We start from the raw sequence: 23,204 nt of genomic DNA, 5'->3' as shown, positions 1-23,204 counted from the left end.
TCTTTTATAAGATACTCAATAATTTAATGATTCTATTAGTTTATATAATCTGTCTCCCCATATAATGTGATAAATTAATGGATGTTTACTTACACCTTTGCTGAAATCTATATTCATTACTTATACTGAAACTCTCAATTTATTCACTTATCAATTTTAGAAAATGTATCATAGTTTCAGGGACAGGAATAGGCCCAGTGGACTGAGAAATATTGTCGTGTTTAAAAGGGGGGGGGCAGAATTCTCTACTTTTAGGCATGATGGAGTCCTCATTTTTTATTGCAACAGAAATGCAAACCCACAGATAGACTCTCAGCTGAAAATCCCCAACTACAAAATATAAAATTATTAGTCCTAACACCCTCAAAATTAACGTTAAAATTAGTAATCCACAACAAAACTGATAGTCATAAATGCCCTTATCAATAGGCTTAAGATACTTCCTAAGTCATAAAACCCAAACAACTATTAAGACAAATTTGAGTTGGTCATTAACAGGTAGAAGAAGGGTAAATTTCATGTAAAGGAGCTGAGCTTTACATAGAAATACCATCTACAAGTCACTCATTGACTCAATTATTCTGACCCTTAGTTACAGAAGAGGATAAAGCCAGTAAGTGCCCTTTGTCACTCAGAGTAGGCAGGATACTCTTCAGTATTCCACTCCTTCTTTTATGGATGACATCCTTATCTTTTCAGTAAACACACTTGCTATTCAGAGATGTTAGAAACATTTGTAATTTCTTTTGCAATTCATCTCAAGACTTTAATCCTATCTGCACAATAATAATTTTAGGCAAATGTAATAATCTGATGTGAATAGCACAGCATGTTTTAATAGTTAAAATAGTCACAAGTAATTTCAAATAAAAAAAATTATCACTAAATAAAAGTTTGTCAATTTGTTATGGATGCTAGTCTACAAATATTTTTATATTTGTCTATTTTCTTATGTGTAGATATTCTAATTAATAATCATAAATATTGTGCTTGTGTTTGGTTGTAAGCAGTTTTAAAAATCTCTGATAATTTTTAATCTCACTGAAATTTTCTATCAAAATGTATTTATTTTATTTATTGTATAAGACTATATAAAAACATTTTGTATTAGCCACTGGAGGCACCAGTATGTTCTACTGACTATTATTCTAACACATAATTTTATTCTATGCATTTGAATGTTATACATAATGTAAAATGTATAGATATCATATGTAATAGATACTTATGTGCAAAACTTTTGTTATTATGTGTGCTTCTTAGAGCATCTTGGGAACAAACCCATCAAATCAACATATCTGTTTCTTAAAAAGAAGAAATGTAATGAAAGAAAATAAACTTGCCACTTGGGACTCATATAGAAAGCTGATCTGTTAACATTTGTTCAGTGCATATGCTTTTTATATTATATTGTATGCAAATATGTAAAGTCTTTATAACTTGAATATGTTCTAAATTAGCATTACTGAACTAATATAATGCAACACATGATATAATCATCGAGAAACTTTCATGTACAATAAGATTACCTACAAGAAAGACAACAATGATAAGACAACGGGAATCTTTTGTATACTTGTCATTAAGAAAATAAAGCCACAAATTGAAATTAACTTCATGTTTCATTTTCTGAGAAGTTGGATAATTAATGGTATTAGCCAAGATTCATATTGGCTGAAGATAATTGAAAAACATCACCTACAAACATTAGGAAGAGAAATAAAATTACACTTACACTTGAAGCAGTTGTCAGAAAGCAGCCTTTGATAATTATGAAGCATTCCTTATGTGATGTGAATAGCAGTTATTAGTAGAACTCAAGAATTCTCATATAAAGAAGAACCTGCTAAAATCCTGTATTTGCTATTTTCATGCTCTTTGAATGATTTGTTTGAAGCAAATAGACACTGGTTTGTTTATAAGGGCATATATTGTTCCTTTTATTATTTTTTATCAATAAAAATATAATGTAGGGACCAGAGAGATTATACAGTGAGTAGGACTCATGCCCTGCATGAAGCAGGCTCTGATTCAATTTCCAGTAACCCATATGGTTCCCTAAGCTCCCAGGAATAATTCCTAAGAGCAAATCCGGAGTAAACCTAGATAGCACAGGGTATAGCACCCAAACAAAACAGTAACAACAAAAGATATTGTAAATTTTGTGGTACATGTTAAAAATTAAATAATGTTATCTCTTACTGAAATTCTTTGGTATTTAAAAGTATATAAGAATGTCAAGTACTTTTCTGTTTATATGTGCTCTAATGACTTTAATTCATAACCCTTCTATTTTATAAGAAAACATAATATATTTAAATGACATAATATTTTTGTTTCAAATAAATTTTTTTACCATATTGCTGGTGATTATTTATTTAGCACACAAACCCCACTTGGCTACTTGGAAGACAAGTGCCCTATTCACTGTACCATCTCTCTGACCCATCAAGCCAACGTTGTAAAATGAGAACATGCTCCCCACATTGAAAAGCCCAGTGAGTTTTGTTTTATGTAGCACATTACCCAAAGCATAGTTGCTTATAATCAGTTCTAAAATGATCAGATTATTCAGGTAAACTGAGTAAAAGCAAACTTTTCATGATATGAACACAAATTGTGAGAATTAGAAAGTGTAAAACATCATGAAAGGCCTTTGTATTGTTTTATGGTTTTTATTTGCATGTGCATGGCTGTCACTTTTTTTGTTTTGTTTTGTTTATTCCTTTATTGAAACATCTTGATTACATATATGATTATGATTAGGTTTCAGTCATGTAAAGAACACCACCTTCACCAGTGCAACATTCCCACCACCAATGTCCCAAATCTTCCTCCATCCCACCCCACCCCCACCTGTACTCCAGACAGGCTTTCCAGTTCCCTCATTCATTCACATGATTATGGTAGTTCTCTGTGTAGTTATTTCTATAACTGCACTCACCACTGTTTGTGGTGAGCTTCATGAAGTGAGCTGGAAGTTCCAGGCCTCCTCTCATTGTCTCTGAGGATTGTTGCAAAAATGACTTTTATTTTTCTTAAAACCCATAGATGAGTGAGACTATTCTGCGTCTCTCTCTCTCTCCCTCTGACTTATTTCACTCAGGATGATAGATTCCATGTACATCCATGTATAGGAATATTTCATGACTTCAAATCAAATAAATCAAAATAAATTTTGATTCAGAAATTTAAGCATAGAGTATGGTGATACTCCCTTATCTATCTCTAATGCCTATTAAAAATCAGATCATGTTTTTAATTAAATCACTTGACTACATATGAGTCAGTTAAATTTGAATAAGCACATACAACCTATTAGTATTAAACCTAATGTTTAACCCATTTCATAAGGGTCACTACTTCAACTGTAACCTACGAATAGATCTCCATTGTCTGTCTGTATGCACTTTTGGGGCGGTGTGGGTTTGAGTATGTACATGGTGGACTCCTCTAAGCTTGCTTAATTTGCATTGTACATAATCCCTGTTTATATTGCATATAGTCCCATTATATAACATCCCTCCTCCCTACCCCCATCTAACACCTCTTTTATCCTCTCACACACTTCAAAACCATGACCCTCTATCTTTCTCTATTTAACCCTCTCCATTCCAGTTCTTAACTCCTCAATAATCAGAAAATTCACCCTACCCCAATAAGTTTCCAGCTGGCTCCTAAAGTGAAAGGACACCCTCCCAGCTTGTTATGTATTGTCCTGGGAAAAACCTGCAGACACTGCTTTTGCAGACCCATTCTAGGTGGCCCTTTTTCTCCCACATCCCCCCACTATATACTGTACCTTCCTACGAGATTCAGCTCTTGAGAAACCCTCAACTTGAGGACACTACTTGATTCCCAACTTCTGTGAACCGTTTGGCAGACTCCATAAGACCATAAATTGAGATGAAACTGCTCTGTGCACACCCTTTAACTATTTCAAAAGACTAATATTTCTTCATCATGTTTCTGTATATGCATTTCCTTAACAGTTATACTTATTACTGTCTATTTCTATACATAAAGGTAGCTTCCCCCATCCCTGCTGTGGGTCTGCTTAGTAGGAAACTCTTGTAGAAAAGCCATGGTTGGGTTATGAGCTCAGGTTAAAATCAGGTTATAGAGATTGTTTAACTTGTTATTTTTACTCCTATATACACCAGCAGTATCATGTGGCATTGTTCATTTCGCATAAGCACACTAAAATGGGGAAATATTACATATAGAAATAAGTTTTCATTTAATAGGGATAGAAATTAATAAGTTTTATAGTGCATGGATGTCTTTCACCTTGAACGTTTCTCACGGAGACTTGACTTAGGCCTCAATGGATCTGATATCTAACCATCTAGCGTCAAACCTCAGATCCCTACAGTGATAGCAGCAAGTTTATAGCACCAGCACTAGGAATCAAATTCTCCCTGGAGAAGGCCCATGTGTTGCCCTGGCACCAACCTGCTCCAGGGTAGGTTGATAAGACTTAATAATTAATATGTAATTCTACACCTGATGATGACTTGAAAACAGCAACAACTTGGCCTACAGGCAGGCTGCCCTACCTCACCACCCAAAGGTAGAGATGAAATCAGAAGGCAGTCTGTCGTAGGATCTGTGCAAAAAACCAAGATCTCTAAGTACACAAGACTGACTATAACAACCACGACTTAGCAGAATTTGTCCTGGGACAACAAAGACTTTATCTTGGGCTTCATCCTAGGAACTGTGCAAAAATCAAGACTGCTAACTACAGAAGACTGACTTTGACAACCAGGACTGAGCAGAACTTTCTCTTGGAGCATAAAGAGCGACATTGGGGTTGGACAACCAACAAGCCCAGAGACTATAGCAACCAACAAAGCCCAGAGTTTATAGTCAGTCTTTTGACAATTTGCTTCATGGGTGGAGACAACCTGTATCTCTTAACCAAATAAAACTTCCTTTCTAATTTCTCCAACATTTGTCGTGCCTATGCAAAAAAAGTAATCTGCCCCTCTTCCCTACTTTTTATCTTTTATTTTAGTTTTATTTATATTCTAGATAGGGGTTCCCACCTTTTTCATAAAACCATAGAACTTGAGTCATTTTGATCTGTCTCATATTTCTATGTCTTCGTACAAATTGAGTAAAGAAAAAAAAGTGGATTGGGCTCCAGGCCAAGTGGTCTCAGATGCATTAAATGGAAAAAAAAATTGGTCAGATCTAAATACCCATCTCAATGTCAACAATAGTAGAATCAAGATACTCAAACTACAACAAGTTAAGCAAAAAAAAAAAAAAATGGAACTGTTACACTGGTAGTCCTAGAATCTATGGGTGGAGCTATTGAATGCATGCAGGGAACTAGTATAGAGGGAGGTCAACAGTAGTGGTGGGAATGGTCCTAATTCACTGTCTCATTTATTTATTTGTCTATTTGTTTTTCGTTTGGAAGCCACACCCATAAATTCTAAGAGGTTACTCCTGGCTCTGCACATAGGAATAATTCCTGAATACTATTGCTTGGTCAGTGTTTTGTTCATTTTGTGTGTGTGGGTTCACACCTGGCAATGCTCAGGGCTTACTCCTGGCTCTATGCTCAAAAATCGCTCCTGGCAGGCTCGGGGGACCATATGGAATCCCAGGATTTGAACCATCGTCCTTCTGCATGCAAAGCAAACGCTTTACCTTCATGCTATCTCTTCGGCCCCAGTGTTTTGTTCATTTTTTTTTGTTTGTTTGTTCTTGGGCCACACCCGGCAATGCTCAGAGGTTACTCGTGGCTGTCTGCTCAGAAATAGCTCCTGGCAGGCACGGGGACCATATGGGACACCCGGATTCGAACCAACCACCTTTGGTCCTGGATTGGCTGCTTGCAAGGCGAACGCCGCTCTGCTATCTCTCCGGGCCCATTTTGTTCATTTTTAAGTTCAAAGTACAGTGACTATTTTAGAAAACTCTTTAATAATATATTTATTTAAACACCAGGATTACAAACATGTTAAACATGTTTGTAGTTGGGTTTCAGTTATGTAAAAGAACAATCCCAATGTCCGAGCATTGCACATGGCTGACCCACGAAATACCTGGTTTTGACTCCCTGGTGTCCCAATTGGTCCCCCAATCTAGGAGCGATTTCTGAGCACATAGCCAGGAGTAAACCCTGAGCATCACTGGGTGTGCCCCCCCAAAAAACCCAAAAGAAACAAAAACAAAAAAAGAACATTCCCTTCACCAGTGCAATCTTTCCACCACCAATGGTACTTTTGAATATTTTAGTTGTGAATTTTATTTATCATAAACTCTATAAATCTTTTGATTTAGAAGAGACAATAGAGGGTAGAAAGTGAAAGGACATTGACCTTGCATGCAGCCAACTCAGTTTCAATGCTGGCACTGAATATAATTCTCCAGAACAATAGCCAGATTGATTCCTGAGTGCACAGCTAGGAATAATCCCTTAGCACCACTCTACATGGACTAACTATGCGACCCAAAGTAGAACTCTGATAAATCAGACTGCAGAATTAGATTACATTAGTGCCATAAAAGTCCAATTATAAATACGATTTTTTCTGATAGTCTATTTTATTGTTCCATATGAGAACAGATACATTTGCATAAGTAATTTCCCATACAATCTTCAGTTCTCCCTCTGGCTTGCAAATACTTCTGCAAATTCCTTGGCACCTGTTTCTGTACAAAAATCTTTGATGTGCAGAGTATCATATACAACAAGATCTTGTCAAGGAAAAAGTTAAGTAACAAATAGCTCAAATGAAATTACAAACTGTGTTCTATACTTGAACACTAACTCAGTGGCCCAATATTTTTTAGATGAGACATCCCTTTTATGATAAATATGACCTCCAAACCTCAATCAATCTGATGTTATCTTATCCATCTGTTTAATTTAGTGGATTGGCTGGATTTCTCATATTGCCCTGAATACTTGTATTTACACATGCATTTATATTATTTCCTGATTTTGTTGCATTTTCAATAAATTGACATTAAGAATTCCAACTGCTGCTCAGATTCTGCATATATGAGTTTAGTTGGTGAAGTCATGAATTCAAAAATGTTATTGATATGTTTACTTGTTTTGTGTAAACTCTTTTATTTTATTTTGTTTTAGGAGCAAGTTCTTTGTTTTCCTGTACCTTCAGATTTCTGACCTAATTCTATATGAATTTAATTTTAATTATATCACATTATTTTGTTGTAACAATACCAATTTATTAAAATGTTCATTGTACTAATCCTAGAAACATAATTAAGAATAATTAATGTATATCATCAAGGAAAACCTTTTGAATGCTGATTTTTTAATGAAGATTAAACTCAAAATGCCTTATTAAATTACAGAATAGTTCTTAAAAAAAACAACAATTTTGGTCAAAGGTTTTTATAGAAGTACAAATCATCTTTGTCTTCCGGTTAGTCACATAAGGGAGCTTAAAAACCCAGAGATAGACTGAAATAGCAATACAGCAAATAGCAACAATAATCTAATGCTGAAACAATATGGAGCTATTATAGATTAGACAATAGTTTCATTTGCTACAGTTTTATATGCTTCAGCCTATACTTAGCTTCAATAAATGTACTTTTACCCTGGGAAGCTGTTTCTAAACTTCAAAATTCCATTTAGTTGCTTTCCTTTAAATTTACTTTTCTTTCATTGTATCTTCCCACTGTCATTTTTATAGCAGTTATTATATGACCTCAATTACATGTAGCTTTCTCTCTCATATAGTCTTAGAACCCTGGAATACTAACATTCCAAATTCAATCTTCAATATCTTACACATCTTGCACAGAGTAAAATAGGAATACAATAAATATAAGTTTGAATATTATTCCAAATTTCATTGTCTTTGTGAGATTTCTTTGCATCTATCTAGCAAAAGCCTAAACCTGCAAGTAGTAAAATTTCTGCTTTTCCTGTGAGTTAATCCAGATAAGAGAGATCTACTGAATAATATTGTCCAACAAGAAATACCAATTCCTAAGTTTCCTTTAACTCTTAAAACAGACAATTACCAACCTGACATTATCTCTCAGATATATCAAAGTTACCTGAAACTAATATTTATAAACTTAATTATTTCATAAAAATCTGTCTTTTCAGATAAAAAGGAGAAAGAGGGAGAATAAAATGTCTATCATAGAAGCAGGCATGAGATAGAGTAGTCGGGGAGGGCAGGAAGAAACCTGTGGACATTGTTGGTAGGAAATGTACATTGGTGATAAAATGAGTATTGGACATTGTATGACTGAAGCTCAATCATGAAAAACTTTGTAAATGTTCCACAGTAATTCAATTTATTTAAAAAAATCTGTGCTTTTAGTATTCAGTTTTTAATAAATAGTTCTATAGTTATATAAATAAGGAAACTATAAATCCCATAGTTATCATCTTCTATTTCTGTTTTTATACTTCAAAATCAATTTATCTTATATACTTCAATATTGTGCCTTAAATGCCTTTAAAATAATTTTCATATTTTCCACAGAAAAACTAGTCCCAAATAACATTGTCTAGTCTTAGCTAGATTTTTAAAGAGTTTTGTAATTTTATACATGTTCAACTCATTAACTATTTTTTCGTTTAAGTTTACTCAAGTCTGCCCTCCATCTAACCAGGTTTTAAACAATAGATTAAATATTATATTTGTAGTATATTGGGTTTTTTTATACTAGCACTTGGTAAAATTAGCCGAATAAATGGGTGAATATATATCATCATGTAAATGAAAATTAAGAATCATCAATAATCAAAAATGAAGGCAATTATAAATTTGAATTAGGTCATCTCAAATTCACTGAATTTAAATCCTGATTCTCTTTTAATTTAGTACCATATTTATAACAATCATTAGAAACATTTTTCCTTCATTGTACTTATAGCATAGACAATAATATTCAATTCTTAATGTAATTATCTGTGAAAATAGAAAACAACACCCACCCACAGAATTTTTTTGCTGCTTTTGAGAACATAGCATTTATTACTGATACTTTAAACAGATAATTTAAAATTTTATAAATGTAAATGTTTATATAGTTTATATTTAAAATTAAATTAAAATATAACTAAAGTACTCAGTATAAAGAAGTAAAATGAATCAGAGCTGAAGCTATAAAAACATAAAAATATACATAAATATACTTATATTCTATCAATTATAGAGTCAATCTTCAGGACCTTATATTAGGAAATTCATATGTGCTGTAACCTATTGCCCTAATTTACAGTTAAGAAAATTGAGAACTGCAGTATAAAAGGAGAGTCAAATTCTTCTTCTGCCTGGCTTCAGAGCTACAATTAACATTTATTTTTCATCTCAATAAGTAGTTAGCCATTATTTTGTGGAGAAATTGAGAAAATTCATATTTACTACTAATAGCATCTTATAATAATACATTTGAATTATAATCATTTGTGGAAGAAAATACTACATATATAATTATCACATTAGCTTTATTTCAGCTTTTAAGCAGTAAATTGTTTATTCTTACCCATAAATTCAATCCCCAGGTGGTCTGCTACAACGAAGTCAGCATGTAAGGAAAACAGAAAGAAAAAAGAGGAAAATGTTAGAAAAAAAATCTATGGAAATCAATACTTACAAATGTGATCTTACAAAACAAAGAATATGTCTGAGCTTTAAACCACTATTTTAGCTGGAATATGAGAATTTACAGAATTGACTAAACACTGACTGACATTTATTTATATATTCCACTAGACTGTTGTTTGGTCTGGTATTTTGGATAGAGTAATTTGTCGCTTTGTACAGTTATGCAGTATATAGATGTAGCTCATTCAGAAAAGATAAATAAAAAGAAAAATAAAGAGAAACTATTGACAGAAAGATTATCTGGTGATGAACTCACTTTCACATACTTTCTATAGAATAACAACTGTTATACTTAAATTTATTTGAACATTTATTATATAAAAAAGCTTCTACATAGCAGACTTAAATCGCTTTGAAACCATAAGACACAAAGAACATCGACTTTACTTGTAAAATGAGAAAACTGCTTTAGAAAAACTAAAAATATTACAGATAATTCAAAAGATCCAGCACACAAATTCAACCTATGGGTCCCTTTAGTTCTTTGACCATTAAATGACAGCATCTTACTGCCAAAGTAAATGACAGACACATCTATGTTGTCTGCTTTATGTTGACTCTTGATGGTTCACCATTGTGAGTTGTTGGTGTCTGTGTACAACAGTGATAAATAGGCCTAGTTGTACCTAAAAACTGATGTTAAAGAATTATTTATTTATATGGTTCTTTTTTCCATTTATTTATTCATCCTCTTTTAAAATAATCTTTATGAGATAGTGATAATTATTGTAGCAATGTTTATTAAATAAGAACTAATAAAAAATAAAGTGTTAACACAATTATGTTTGCTGTAAGACAAATTGCTGAGCAATAAGTCACTTATTTAACAAAGCAACTTTTCCCCCAGAGAATACACATCTAGATAGCTTGAATATTTTGATGTTTTCATCTCATTTTAAAACATTAAAATATTATACACTGAAACTGTGTATAACATTTATTTTTTTTTATTTATTCATTTTAGGGGGCACACCCGGTGATGCACAGGGGTTACTAACTCTTGGCTATGTGCTCAGAAATTGCACCTGGCTTGGGGGACCATATGGGACTTTGGGGGGATTGAACCACAGTCCTGTCTAGGCTAGCGCATGCAAGGCAGATGCCTTATAGCTTGCACCACTGCTCTGGCCCCAAGATATATTTTTAAATAATATATTTTTAAATTACTTATTTGAATGTCATAGTTATAAATTCATAATACAATTTTCTCAGCTACAGAGTTGATCATGATTGAGTTTCAATCATGCAATATACAGCAATCTTCACTAGTGCATGCATTTCCTTAATCAATGTCCTCAGTTTCCCTTCTATCCTCTCTCCTGCCCTCTCCCATGCCTACCTCTGCGGCAGACCTACTCTTCTCTCTCTCTCTTTCTCTCTCTCTCCTTTTATTTTCATTCTAGAAACTGTTGTTTGCAATATTGTTACTAAAAGGGTTTCATGCCTATCTCCTTTATCATCTTTCATCACCTGTTCTTGACTAGAATAATCATTTCCAAATATTGTCACAGTACTCCCTTCTTGCCCTAACTGCACTATTTGTGGCAAATTTCCTACCAGGGAATGGACCTCCTGGTCCTCACCTTTATTGTGTCAGTAAATTATTACCATACTATCTTTTTTATGAGTGTGATAAATCTATGACTCTCCTTTTGACTCATTTCACTCAGCATAATGCTCTTCATTTCCATTATTGTAAAGAATACTGTAGAAACATATATCTACATACACTTATATTTTTTATTTTAAATCTTTTTTTTTTTTTTGGTTTTGGGCCACACCCAGTAACGCTCAGAAGTTGCTCCTGGCTTGGGGGACCATATGGGACACCGGGGGATCGAACCAAGGTCCGTCCAAGGCTAGCGCAGGCAAGGCAGGCACCTCACCTTTAGCGCCACCGCCTGGCCCCTATTTTAAATCTTTATTAGCACAACTATTACTGGGGCTACTATCAACTTGTTACTCAATGCATGAATTCCAATCTTGAAGCTGTCTCCATAATCCTTCATTTTTTTGGGGGGAGGGGTAACCACACCCGGGGGTGCTCAGGAATTACTCCTTGCTCTGCACTCAGAAATCCCTATGGCAGGCTCAGGGGACCATACTGCATGCTGGGAATTGAACCTGGGTTTTTTCCAGGTAGGCTATGGGTAAGGCAAAAACCCTACCACTGTGCTATCATTCTGGTCCCCTCTGATCCCTCTTTTTAACCATTATTAAGTGTACATGCATACACTTCATTTACACTACACATACATTTGGCAAGCATAACCACTGTATTTCCAAAATGTTTTTCTCAGCAGAACAGAAATATGCTCAGTAGGCAATGAATCTTCATTTTCCTCTAATAAAGAAGGCTAATCCTGTTAACTCTAACCTAATTTTTGTTTTACAAAAATTCCTATAAGTGGTTTACCTTTTTCGTGTTCCGGATCTATTTTATGTTATTATAGTCTCTTTTCTAAAGCTCATCTTGGCTATTTTGATAGTGGTAAGGTGAGTAACTGTACATGAAAACCATAAATGTCAGCACCATTGCAAACACATATCTTTACCACAAGACATTTTTAAAAACAAAAGTGAGAGTGACATGAAGGAGCCCGAGCAAAAGCACAGCAGTAGGGCATTTGCCTTCCACAAGGCTGATCTAGGACGGACCTTGGATTGATCCCTGCTCATTCCGTATGATCACCGAGCCAGAAGCGATTTCTGAGTGCATAACCAGGAGTAACCCTTGAGCGTCACTGGGTGTGGTCCCAAAAGATAAAAAAAAAGTGACTTGAAAATTACAGATGCACTCCCTTCTTCACATAGTATACATAAGTGTACACATCGTATACAAACTTTATTAGATAACAAGACCACTTAAGTAAAAAGACAGGAGCTTTAGTCTCAAGTAATTTATAACTCATTAAGATCTCATAGGAGGAAAATCTGTACAGTCCTATAATGGAAAACCAGAGGATGTCCCCTGAATGGATAGATCAAGAATCGGTGGAAGAAAAATGGACTGTATCTAAGAATGGGTATTGTTTCTTTTTGTTGTTGGTTTTTTTTTTTTTTTTTTTTTTGGTTTTTGGTTTTTGGGCCACACCCAGCGATGCTGAGGGGTTACTCCTGGCTTTCTGCTCAGAAATAGCTCCTGGCAGGCACGGGGGACCATATGGGACACCAGGATTCGAACCAACCACCTTTGGTCCTGGATTGGCTGCTTGCAAGGCAAACACCACTGTGCTATCTCTCCGGGCCCTCTTTTTGTTGTTTTGTTTGTTTCGTTCATTTGTTTTATTTTGGGGCCACACCTGGCTGAGTTCAAGGATTACTTCTGGCTCTTTGCTCAGAAATTGTTCCTGATAGGCTCTGCTCTGGAGACCATATGGGATACGGGGAATCAAACCCAGGTCCCATAACAAATGCCTTACTGCTGTGTGATCACTCTGGCTCCTGGTTATTGTTGAAAAGTTGGAAAAAATATATTTAGGTTTTGTCTGAGATAAGAATCTAAATCATTATATGCACTTTAGACACTAGAAAAAGAATTAGAATTATGGCACTTAAAATTAAATTTCTTACTAAAGGAAAGACAAAGGGCAGAGTGCTCAAGAGATAGTATAGAGGTTATGGCGCCTGCCTTAAATACAGCCAGGCCTGATTAAGTCCACTGTACCATGGAATGAGGAATATTTTAAATTTTGCATACATCCAGAAAAAAATGTAAACTGTACAGGAAGGGAACCAATAGAGGTAAATAATAGAAATTTGGAGACAAATGTATACAGTAGTGGGTCGACATATCTAATGATATGACTGGGAAAATACAGATCAGTAGCAATTGCCTTGTTATATTAAAAACATCCTGAAGATAACAAATCTTGGAGATTATTGGTTCAGTGCTTTCTGTTTTGCTAGCAAGTATAACGACAAGTTTCTCTTACTCTTCCTATATCCTTAGCTACTCCATCTCCTTCTGAGAAACCCCTACCTCAGATAGGCTATGTCTAAGGATGCTCTATACAAGTGAGGCATAGTTGGTAAATTTGAGGTCAACTAGAAACTTGAAATCACCATGAAAATATGACAATTAGAAGACAGAAATTGGTCAGAAAATTATTCAAATACTAAAAGATATAATTTTAAGGAAAAAATGCTCCTCTTATAGCAGAAAAGCTAACTTGAATGATGGGTTATAATGATCAAAAATACTATCAACAAGGTGACAATTATATTTGTAGTGTTTATAGGAAAGTTTTTAATTCATATAATAGCACCACTGACACTGAGACCACTGAAATACAAATAAAATGTTAACTAATATTTAAGAATTATTTCTCTTGCATGAAAACACTCATATTTACATTGTTTTATTAAAATGCTGAACACTTATCATTACTACAAGTTCTAAAACACTCAAGCTTTGTTTCATATAGAAGAATCAATGAAAATCAATGAAGAGTATGTTAAACACTTAGTTTGGTCTATTAAGTCATAGTCAAGATATACTGTGCAATATATCTCATAAATCTTTATGCTACTTCTTAAAACAAACAATCTTATTGGGAAAACATAAGTCTGCCAAAAAACCAACAAGGGCATATGGTAAGACCTAGTAAGTTTTTTTCTTAGTTGTGCATAGGTAAATTACACAAGTATTTGTTTTCTATTTTTTCATCTTTTCTTCTTTATTTAAAATACTCTATTAACATTAGAGTTATAGTTATTCATAATACAAATATTTCTGACATTCATTGTTCCAATGCCATTCCCACCACTGGTGTAATATTCCCTCTACCATTGTCCTAAGATTTCTACACAAACATATCCCAAGCCTTCATCATTGGCAGGCAAAACAAAACAACACAAAACAAAATTATTTTATATTGATTGCTACAACTAAGTGGCTAAATAAATTACTAAAAATTATTTTAGTAAAAGACTGTTTTTGAAAATTGTTAAACAGTGGATTAACTAATTGAAGATTTACTAAACTACGAGTTGCTAGTTGAGCATTTTGTGTTGCTGTATTCATATTGCAATCAGTTGGCTTCTATGCAACTCTCCTATTTAAGTTGGTGAGGAAACACTGTGTTGTAGCTCTGAGGAATTGAAATGTGTTGCATAGCCACCAGTATAAACAAATGCAGCCCTGTGCTCCAGAAATCCCCAAGATCTGTAGAAATGGGCCTGTAAACTTACAGGGAAATGGGTATAGTTTTGGGTGTGGTTAATGGGACTTCAAAAAGTAGGAATAAGGATAGGCTACCCTTCTACACTCAGAGAAGACCTTAGAAATTTCAGTCCTACAACCAGTGTACTTAGAAATTTTGTCAGGTTAATGTCTCTGCAGATATTAGTCATGAACCATTGAAGTTGGTTCTCTGACATGGCAGCAATTGTGGCCTCTGTGGATGCTGCTGCCCAGACTTTGGCAGGTCAAGAACTTGGCCTATTCCTCTTCAAAGGCACCCCAGAGTTTTCAGCCAGATGACTGATATTCCTTTGAAATTTTGCATAGTTTTAACAAATTAATCATATATTCCTTCATTAAAGAAATATGGACTGAAAATTACACAGATACTGAGGTATAATTTTCCTATTTGCTAAAATATTTAGTTAAAGAGGTTTAGCAAAATCATATATAATATATAATATATATTATATATATTGCATAGATCAAATGCATAATTTCTATGCTTCAAAGTGTTTGATTATGATTTATATGTAATATTTAGTTATTTGGGCATATAGTTTTACTTTATAATAGAGGCTAACAGTATATACCAGGAACTCAATAAAATATTCATTCACCAAAATAGATTAGACACTAAGGTTATCATTCATTACTCCAGGCATAGTCACAAGATGTCAGCAAACTCTTTCTCTGCTATATCACCAGAGTTCTGGTAATACAATTGAGGACTCTGAAGCACTTGATTCTTAGTTCGCATTTATATTCAGAATTTACATATGCCATCCTAGTGAAGAAGAAATAGCTAGTTTTTTTAAAAAAATTATCAGATAATTAGATATCCGGGGAGGAGTTATTTAATCTACTTGATGATAACAAATTGTTTTCAAGTACCATCAGGAACTGCAGAAGCACCACTTAGGTACTTACTCTTCCTCAGCTTACTGATGAAGTGTAGACCATTAGTCAGGTAAGAGAGATTCCTTCTCTCCAAGGAATCAATGTGGTAAATCATTAATATTTCTCTCTTGTTTTCTGGGGAGAATTTTTTTCAGAACATTTTGAACTTAAAATTAAAGTCATATCTTTTAATATGTATATATCAATAAATACTTAACATTTTTTTCTAAATATATGTTCAGCATTGAAGCCTAAAAGCTTAATATTGTCCATGGGCTTAACAAATGTCAATAGCTCTTCTGCACATTTTGAAACAAATTTGGGAATGAACTGGTTAGGTAATTGGAGGCAAACGTAATATCTCATAAGTTCACCAACTTCTGAAAATTCCGGCAAGTCTATAGTCTTCCAAGTTGTTCAAGAATCTACATGTGTAGATAAGTCAAAGTTCATATTGTTCAAGTATGTTGATATGTTCATAACCAAGCAGGTTACTAATAGTGTTCTATGTGGGAAGCAAAAGGAAGGCTAAGTGAAAACAATTCTTTTCATTAATTCCAAATAAAAAAAGAGATCAGATGTATTTTATACAACATATAATGAGAAACTCACTGCAATACAATATTGGGAAAATGAAAGAAGAATGTAGTCTTCAATGTCATTTCTATGTTATAAGGTAAGTGAGAGGACTTCATAAATATTACAGAAGTTAAGGATTTGCAATGTACACAGTCTATCTAGGTCCAATCCCTAGCAATTTTTATGATCCCCAAGTATCACCAGGAGTGATCAGAGTCATATGTAAGCTCTGAGCACAGCCATTGATGGCACTAAAATAAATAAACAAAAAGTGAACAGGGTCAGAGGGAGTATTCAAGAATCCAAGTGGTAGAGTATTTGCAAAGACATTTGCAAAATTTTTTAAATTACCCTTGGAGGGTTTGGGGGACCATATGGGATGCTGAGGTCAAATGCAGGTCAGTGCAAGCAAACACCCTTGTCCACTTGCTATCTCTCTGGTCCTAAAGATTTTAATCTTAATATGACCTGTTTCCGTAAACATAGAAAAAAACAAAGTTGAGTCCAATTGAGCTCTCAACTAAACATATGCCTGACCCTTCACTATCTGGTCCCATTGCAGGTGACAGTATTAAATTCCCTCTGAGTGTTCTGAGCCTGTAAGGGACAACAGACAGGACACTGGGGATCACTCAGCCTGTATGTACTTCAGTGAGGTCTATAAAGATTCAGCAACTTGATTTGCCTGGAATATATTCATTTTCTTTAATATCTCTTTAACATTTTATTTCTTTAACATCTAAATATCTTTCCCTTCAAGTTATTTGACTTTTTCCCAGTTCTTTTCCTCTGAAGTGCCTCAGGCATTTATACAATCCCTATACTTCATCAATATTAATTATTGGCATGGATAAGCTATCCAGGAAACTGAAGCCACCCCCTATGAGAAAGTTTCCACCACATCTTGTGGTATCAAGGGACCAGACTGTTTCATGATGAAGTCTCTTGGACACAGAGATAGTACTATGGGTAGGGTCTTAAGTGTCTGACCTTGGCTTTGTCTCAACACCTGGCAGGGTAGAACGCATTCTGATTGTTCAGCCTGCAGATTGTCAACTCAAACACATGTCCTCTGGCTCCCCGCCTTGCTCTCCACAAGCACTCTATCCACACATCTGGTTGATATTGAATAAGAGAGCCCCAAGGGAAGTGAATAAAAGTGAATGAAGTTTCCTTACTAGAAAAGAAGAGGTATTTGTGCTATGTTAATAGCAGTGTTAAATTTGTAGCTGCCACATATGATTTGGTTCTACAGAGTCGCAGCCTCCCTTTTGCTGCACTGTTTCTTCTTCTGGTATTCAGAGATGACTCCTAACATTGTGCTCAGGGATGACTGCTAGATTTTAGCTCCTGGTAGTGCTCCGGTGATTACATAGAGGCAGGAATGTGATAGGCAAGACCTTTAATGTTATTTCTGGCCCCTGGCCTTTTATATCTGAAAACGAGGCTCAAACTATCCACCTGCTAACACATCGCTCAAATTTTGTCATACCACAACAAGAATTATGTTCTTTCACTGCATAAGAAAAGTAATTTTAAATTATGAATAAATTGTGGATATCTCCACAGACAATTTTATATTGTTTTTGCTGTTGCTTTAGATCTAGGACTACTCCCAGCTATGCTCAGACTTCCTTTTGGCTCTGCACTCAGTGGTAACCCTATGAGGTGTCAGGGATGGAATCCAGGTCTCCTCTGTCCCATCTCTACAGTCACTAAGCACTATTTATCAGACATTGTTTGTTTGCTTTGGGGACACATCAGTGGTGTTGAGAGGTTACTCCTGGCTCTGCACTCAGAAATTACTCCTGAAAGGCTCAAGGGACCATATGGGATACTGGGGATTGAACACAGGTTGGCCAGTTTCAAGGCAAACTCCCTTCCTGCTGTGCTATTGTTCTGGTCCCTGTTTGTCAAACTGAGAGCAGAGAAGTGGTAGCTCTGTTTACTGCAAGCCATTCCATAAAAAAATGAACACAAGACTGCTTGCTTAATACATGCTGCAAAAAGCAAAGGATAAATTTAATGTTTAAAAGAATTTTATTTTCTTGCCAATGTTGGTAAAAAAAAATAAAACTGTATTACTCTCTGCACATACTAGTCCTTTGTTCTTTCCCCTACATAAGTAATTTGGTGTCAATCAAGAAACTTCTGAAAGAGCAGCACTAACTCACTAGTGCCAATCAGTGAACCCTCAGGTCTATGCTAAAAACTTGAGTATCACATAGCATATAGAAACTATATTGGGAATGAATCCAAAATAAAGATAATTGCCCAAGGGAACTCTATCAAAATAGTTCCAAATGCGACAGCTGAAACCACATTCCATGGGTTGACAAAAAACATGTACAAAATATTGTTTAGTGTTTTGTAAAACTTCAATATTAACATAGCTAAACAGATTTTTTTTTTGCAAGGACATCCAAAGACCTTCCTTCTACTGTTTCAGGAGATAGTATTTTCCAGATCCATTTAAATGTAAATGATTACCTTGTCATGAAGCTTCATGTGAAATTAGAAATCTCTGGGACCCACTTATGGAAAATATTCTATGTTAATATGGACAAATGCAGTCAGTTGTAAAGCCTGCCTATTCAGTGTATATAGTTTTGTCAAATGACTTTTCAATAATGATACTGTAGGAAGAGGGAGTCCATCTCACGGAGATTTACTTGGTTTATGCAGATAAAAATCTGGGTTTTGACTATTTACTGTGTCTATCACTCTACAGTAGTTTCTACTATCATTATATTGAGATCTAATTATCTCTTTATTCTAGGCTAGCCCATGCATTATGTTTACTCCCAGATAAGATAATAGAGAAAGAGAAGGTATATAATATGTCAAGACACTGTCAAGCATATTAATCTAATATAACAGGCAAGCCAAGAAAAGCTTCGGTGGATGCTACGTTTTTTGTTAGGAGGAGGAATGACTTAGAGTAGTCCAGGTGGTTGGTAAAGGGTGGTAGTATTTAGAAAGCAATACATAGGATTTAAAGATTTAGCTTTCCAAAAAGCTAAGGGATTAAAGTTTGGGGACAAAAGGTCCAAAATTATAGCAGAACATAAAATTGTGTCATTGAGGTAGTAAAACTTAGAACTCATTATGCAATGAATGGGAGCAGAGAAGCAATTAAACCAAAATCTCTCAGTCTCACAAAGGAAAGAACTTACAAACATATTATTGGTGTATGAGGCAGTAAAGTTCATTTCAATGAATAATGCTATGCTATTGTTTAAAAAATGTTATATTTCTTTTCATGATACTCAGTATACAAATAATGATATAAAATGTAGGTCAGTTTCACCCCCATACTCCCCAAATAATTTAATAATTTATTCTGCCTCATTAAATTTTTTTAAATTTTTATTTTGATCATAGTGTCTTACATATCTTTCATATTAGTATTTTAGGTACATATTAACATTGAATCGGGGGAATACCCACCACCAAATTTGTCCTCCCCCCTTCCCCATTCCCTTTCTGCAACCCATATCCCCCCACCATTACCCCCCAGGCTGCTAGAGTAGGTGCTCCCTCTTTGTCTAGCTTACTGTTAGTGATCATATATCTGTTTGGTTCTGGTACCCTCCCTTGTTTCCCCCTCTATTTGAGAGGCAGAGCTAGATAAATCGAGTTATGTGGTTTTGTTTGAGGGAAAGAAAAGCAATAAAATGGGGTAAAGATTAAGCAAAAAAAATTTTTTTAAATAATAAAAATATGCTGAAAATGGGCGGAGTCCTTCAGTGGCTATCAGCCTCAGTTTGAGACAGAACTTTAGAAAGGTAATTGAAACACCATAACAATATTCTGCCTCATTAAATTTATAATTTTAGTAACCCGTATTTTTTTAATTTTATGTGTTACGGAATGTTTAGAAAGTTAAAAAATTCATAGAAAAATGATACCTTTCTTAATACCTCCTAAAAGTAATTCCTATAAATTTCTTGTTTGATTTCTATCTATCTTTCCTCTATACCTGTAAAATAAATTTCAGTTTTACACAAAATTATTCTGCATCATTCATCTGAATCAGAAGGTTCTATATTCGCAATCCCTCTTTCATCCCCTTCATATCAGAAATGACACTTGTTCTACTATTGAGAGTGAGTTCTGACATTATTATGGTCAGCCTCAACCCAGACAAGTCATCAATCATGGAAATGAAAAATTGCTTTTTCAGAAAAGCACAGAGCTCCATTTGCATATATATGATGTACCATAGAATGTTTCTTTTTCTTTTCTTTCTCAATAGGTGCACACACACTGTTCAGAAATTACTCCTGAGTCTGCACTTAGGAATTACTGTTGGCAGATCCAGGAACTATATGAGATGTTGAATGAGAGGTTCATGTGCACAGCAAACACCCTACCCACTATACTATAGTTTTAACCTATATTTCTTTTTCTTCTCAAAATATCTCTTTGATACCTGGGGAACAGGTATCAATAACTTTTTCTCTCATTCTATAAAGAAGAAGGAATGCTTGTATAAAAGCCAGAGATAGGATTGCAGCAATAGTAAGGTGGATAGGGTAGTTGCCTTGCCTGTGGCCAGCCCAGATTTGATAATGAGCACTTCTTATAATCCCCTGAGCAATATCTGGAATGAACCATAAGTCCCGTGCTGCTGGGTGTGCCCCCCCCAAATATAGGGCAGAGAAACAATAGTCATGGAAATTATGTCGCATATGTCTGCAATGCCAACCGAAGATGAATATTTTCCTTCCTAAAAGCAAAAGCAAAAGAAGTCTGATTTATGAGTGGCCATTATGCATCAGCAGTTCTTAAAAGATGAGCCTTGCCTAAATTGTTCATAGAATTTGCCAATAAAAGCGCATAAGTGCATTAGATGAAACTCTGATTGCATGCTCACAATTCCTGATTAAGTGCTAAGTATTAACACTTTATAAAATCACTCTTTTAAAAAATAAAAAACTCAGATTTTTATTGCACAATTAGTGACAAAAACATGGATATAGTTGGAGAGACTGGGATTTCTGGTACTGAAACACAATATTTCTCCCAGCATTTTCTAATATTTTATCAGCGTAACCAACTTCTTTTATTTCCACTCTGAACACTTTAATACACATATTATGTATATTTGTAAAATTATATGTGCATAAATTAAAGTAACAATGTTCTTGAATCCCTATGTAACATCTAGGGAAAATAAACTTCTTGGAGATGGAATTTTTATATTGCATGCAAACAAGCCAGGTTTGATTCTAGGCACTACATATATTCTCTTAAGTCCTAGAAGGAAAGAACATTGAGCACGAGCACTATAAGCCCTTAGCACAGATAGATGTGACCCAAATACAAATAAAAAGAGGAAAAAATGAAGATAAAATTATTGAGAAACTGAAGGTCATATTTATAAATTCCTAAAGTGTCAAATCTCAGAAGAAATAGACCAGCGGTAACATAGGATAAAGGTCTGGGGAGCTTTGGTGATGGTGAAAGGGAGTTTCATAAAAGCTATTACAAGCAACACTATTGTAACCATGTTACCTAAATTTTAATAAAACTTAATAATAAAAAAATTGGATTTTATTAAATTCAAAATGCCTGCTTGAGATGTCAATGTTAAGAAAATGAGAAGTTAAATCAAAGACGGTGAGAAATATTTTCATAATACATATCATCTCATGATTGGACTATTTCTAGACATATGCAATTCTATTTTCACTATAGCATCATGCACAATATTTAAGATATCAAAACAACTTAAATTCCTGTCAAGGAATGAAGGATGAAAGGATAAAAAGGATACATTATGTAAATGCAATGTCATCCAAAAGAAATAATATACTTCTTTTTTCAAATTTGTTCCTGAGCTATATTCAGCAGGGCTCAGTAATTATTCTTCACTCTGCTTTCTATAATCACTCCTGGCAAGCTTGGGGGACAATATGTAGTGCCATGGATGGAATCCCTATTGGCTACATGAACAACACAAAACAAGTACCAATTGTGCTATCACTCTGGCCAATGAATTGATATTCATCCATCTGCAACCACATGGATAGGTTTTGAGGAAATTAGGCTACATGAAATAACCTAGACAAAGAAAAATAATATTGCATGGAATACTATTATATCAAATCTAAATAAAATTAAAACTCAAAAATAGAGTAAAAGAGTGGTTTACAAAGAGGTAGTAGAAGGGGAGAGGGGAGGTCTGTAAAAGAATAAAAAAATTAACAAATATATCCCCGAATTGGAGGGTAGCTGTTTATTTTGTTTACTGACTTATTATTCTAGTCTTTAAAAGTTTGTCATTTTGTTGATGCTCAATAAATACTTAAAGAATCTTAAAGGATGGATGAAATGTCACCTGAAGCCTCCCATTAGCCCGCTGCATGAGATATGAATATGCATTCAGAGTATTTCATACTGATTTGAGTTACATTTAAGTTTCTAATGATTTTAACATAACATCATTGATAGTAATTCTATCAATACTGTGTGAAAAAAATCTAGACATTTCAAAAGAACTTAACATCGTCAAAGAATTAAGTTACATGAATCTACAATTGTAGAATAAAAATTCACCAGATTGTTATTTAAAAAGATCTAACCTATTTTACTGGGGCTGGAGCGGTGGTGCAGTGGTAGGGCATTTGTCTTGCATATGGCTGACTTAGGATGGACCATGGTTCAATCCCCAAGCATTCCATATGGTCCCCCAAGCCAGGATTAATTTCTGAGCACATAGCCAGGAGTAAACCCTGAGCATCACCGGGTGTGTCCCCCCAAAAATAAACAAACTAAAAAACAAAAAAGTCTAACCAATTTTTGTATTTATTTTTATTTATATAGTAATTAAATATTACTATATTGTCACATGCCTTGTGTTTTGGTCACAGTCAATTCATTAATCTTGATTATCTTTTTTGATGTTCCCT

General features: G+C 34.5%; 1 protein-coding gene across 2 annotated transcripts in view; it reads right to left on the bottom strand.

Moving 5' to 3' along the window:
- Positions 1-23,204, bottom strand: part of NRG3 (neuregulin 3) — a 1,117,732-nt gene that overhangs the window by 98,317 nt on the left and 996,211 nt on the right. For both annotated transcript variants that reach the window (XM_049790772.1, XM_049790773.1), the window contains exon 4: positions 9,502-9,528. In XM_049790772.1, the coding sequence (XP_049646729.1) occupies positions 9,502-9,528 (27 nt within the window). The remainder of the gene's footprint in view (positions 1-9,501; positions 9,529-23,204) is intronic.

This window comes from Suncus etruscus, chromosome 17 (assembly GCF_024139225.1).
Source record: "Suncus etruscus isolate mSunEtr1 chromosome 17, mSunEtr1.pri.cur, whole genome shotgun sequence".
NCBI classification, from domain to species: domain Eukaryota; kingdom Metazoa; phylum Chordata; class Mammalia; order Eulipotyphla; family Soricidae; genus Suncus; species Suncus etruscus.
This window is presented reverse-complemented; position numbering and strand designations above follow the sequence as displayed.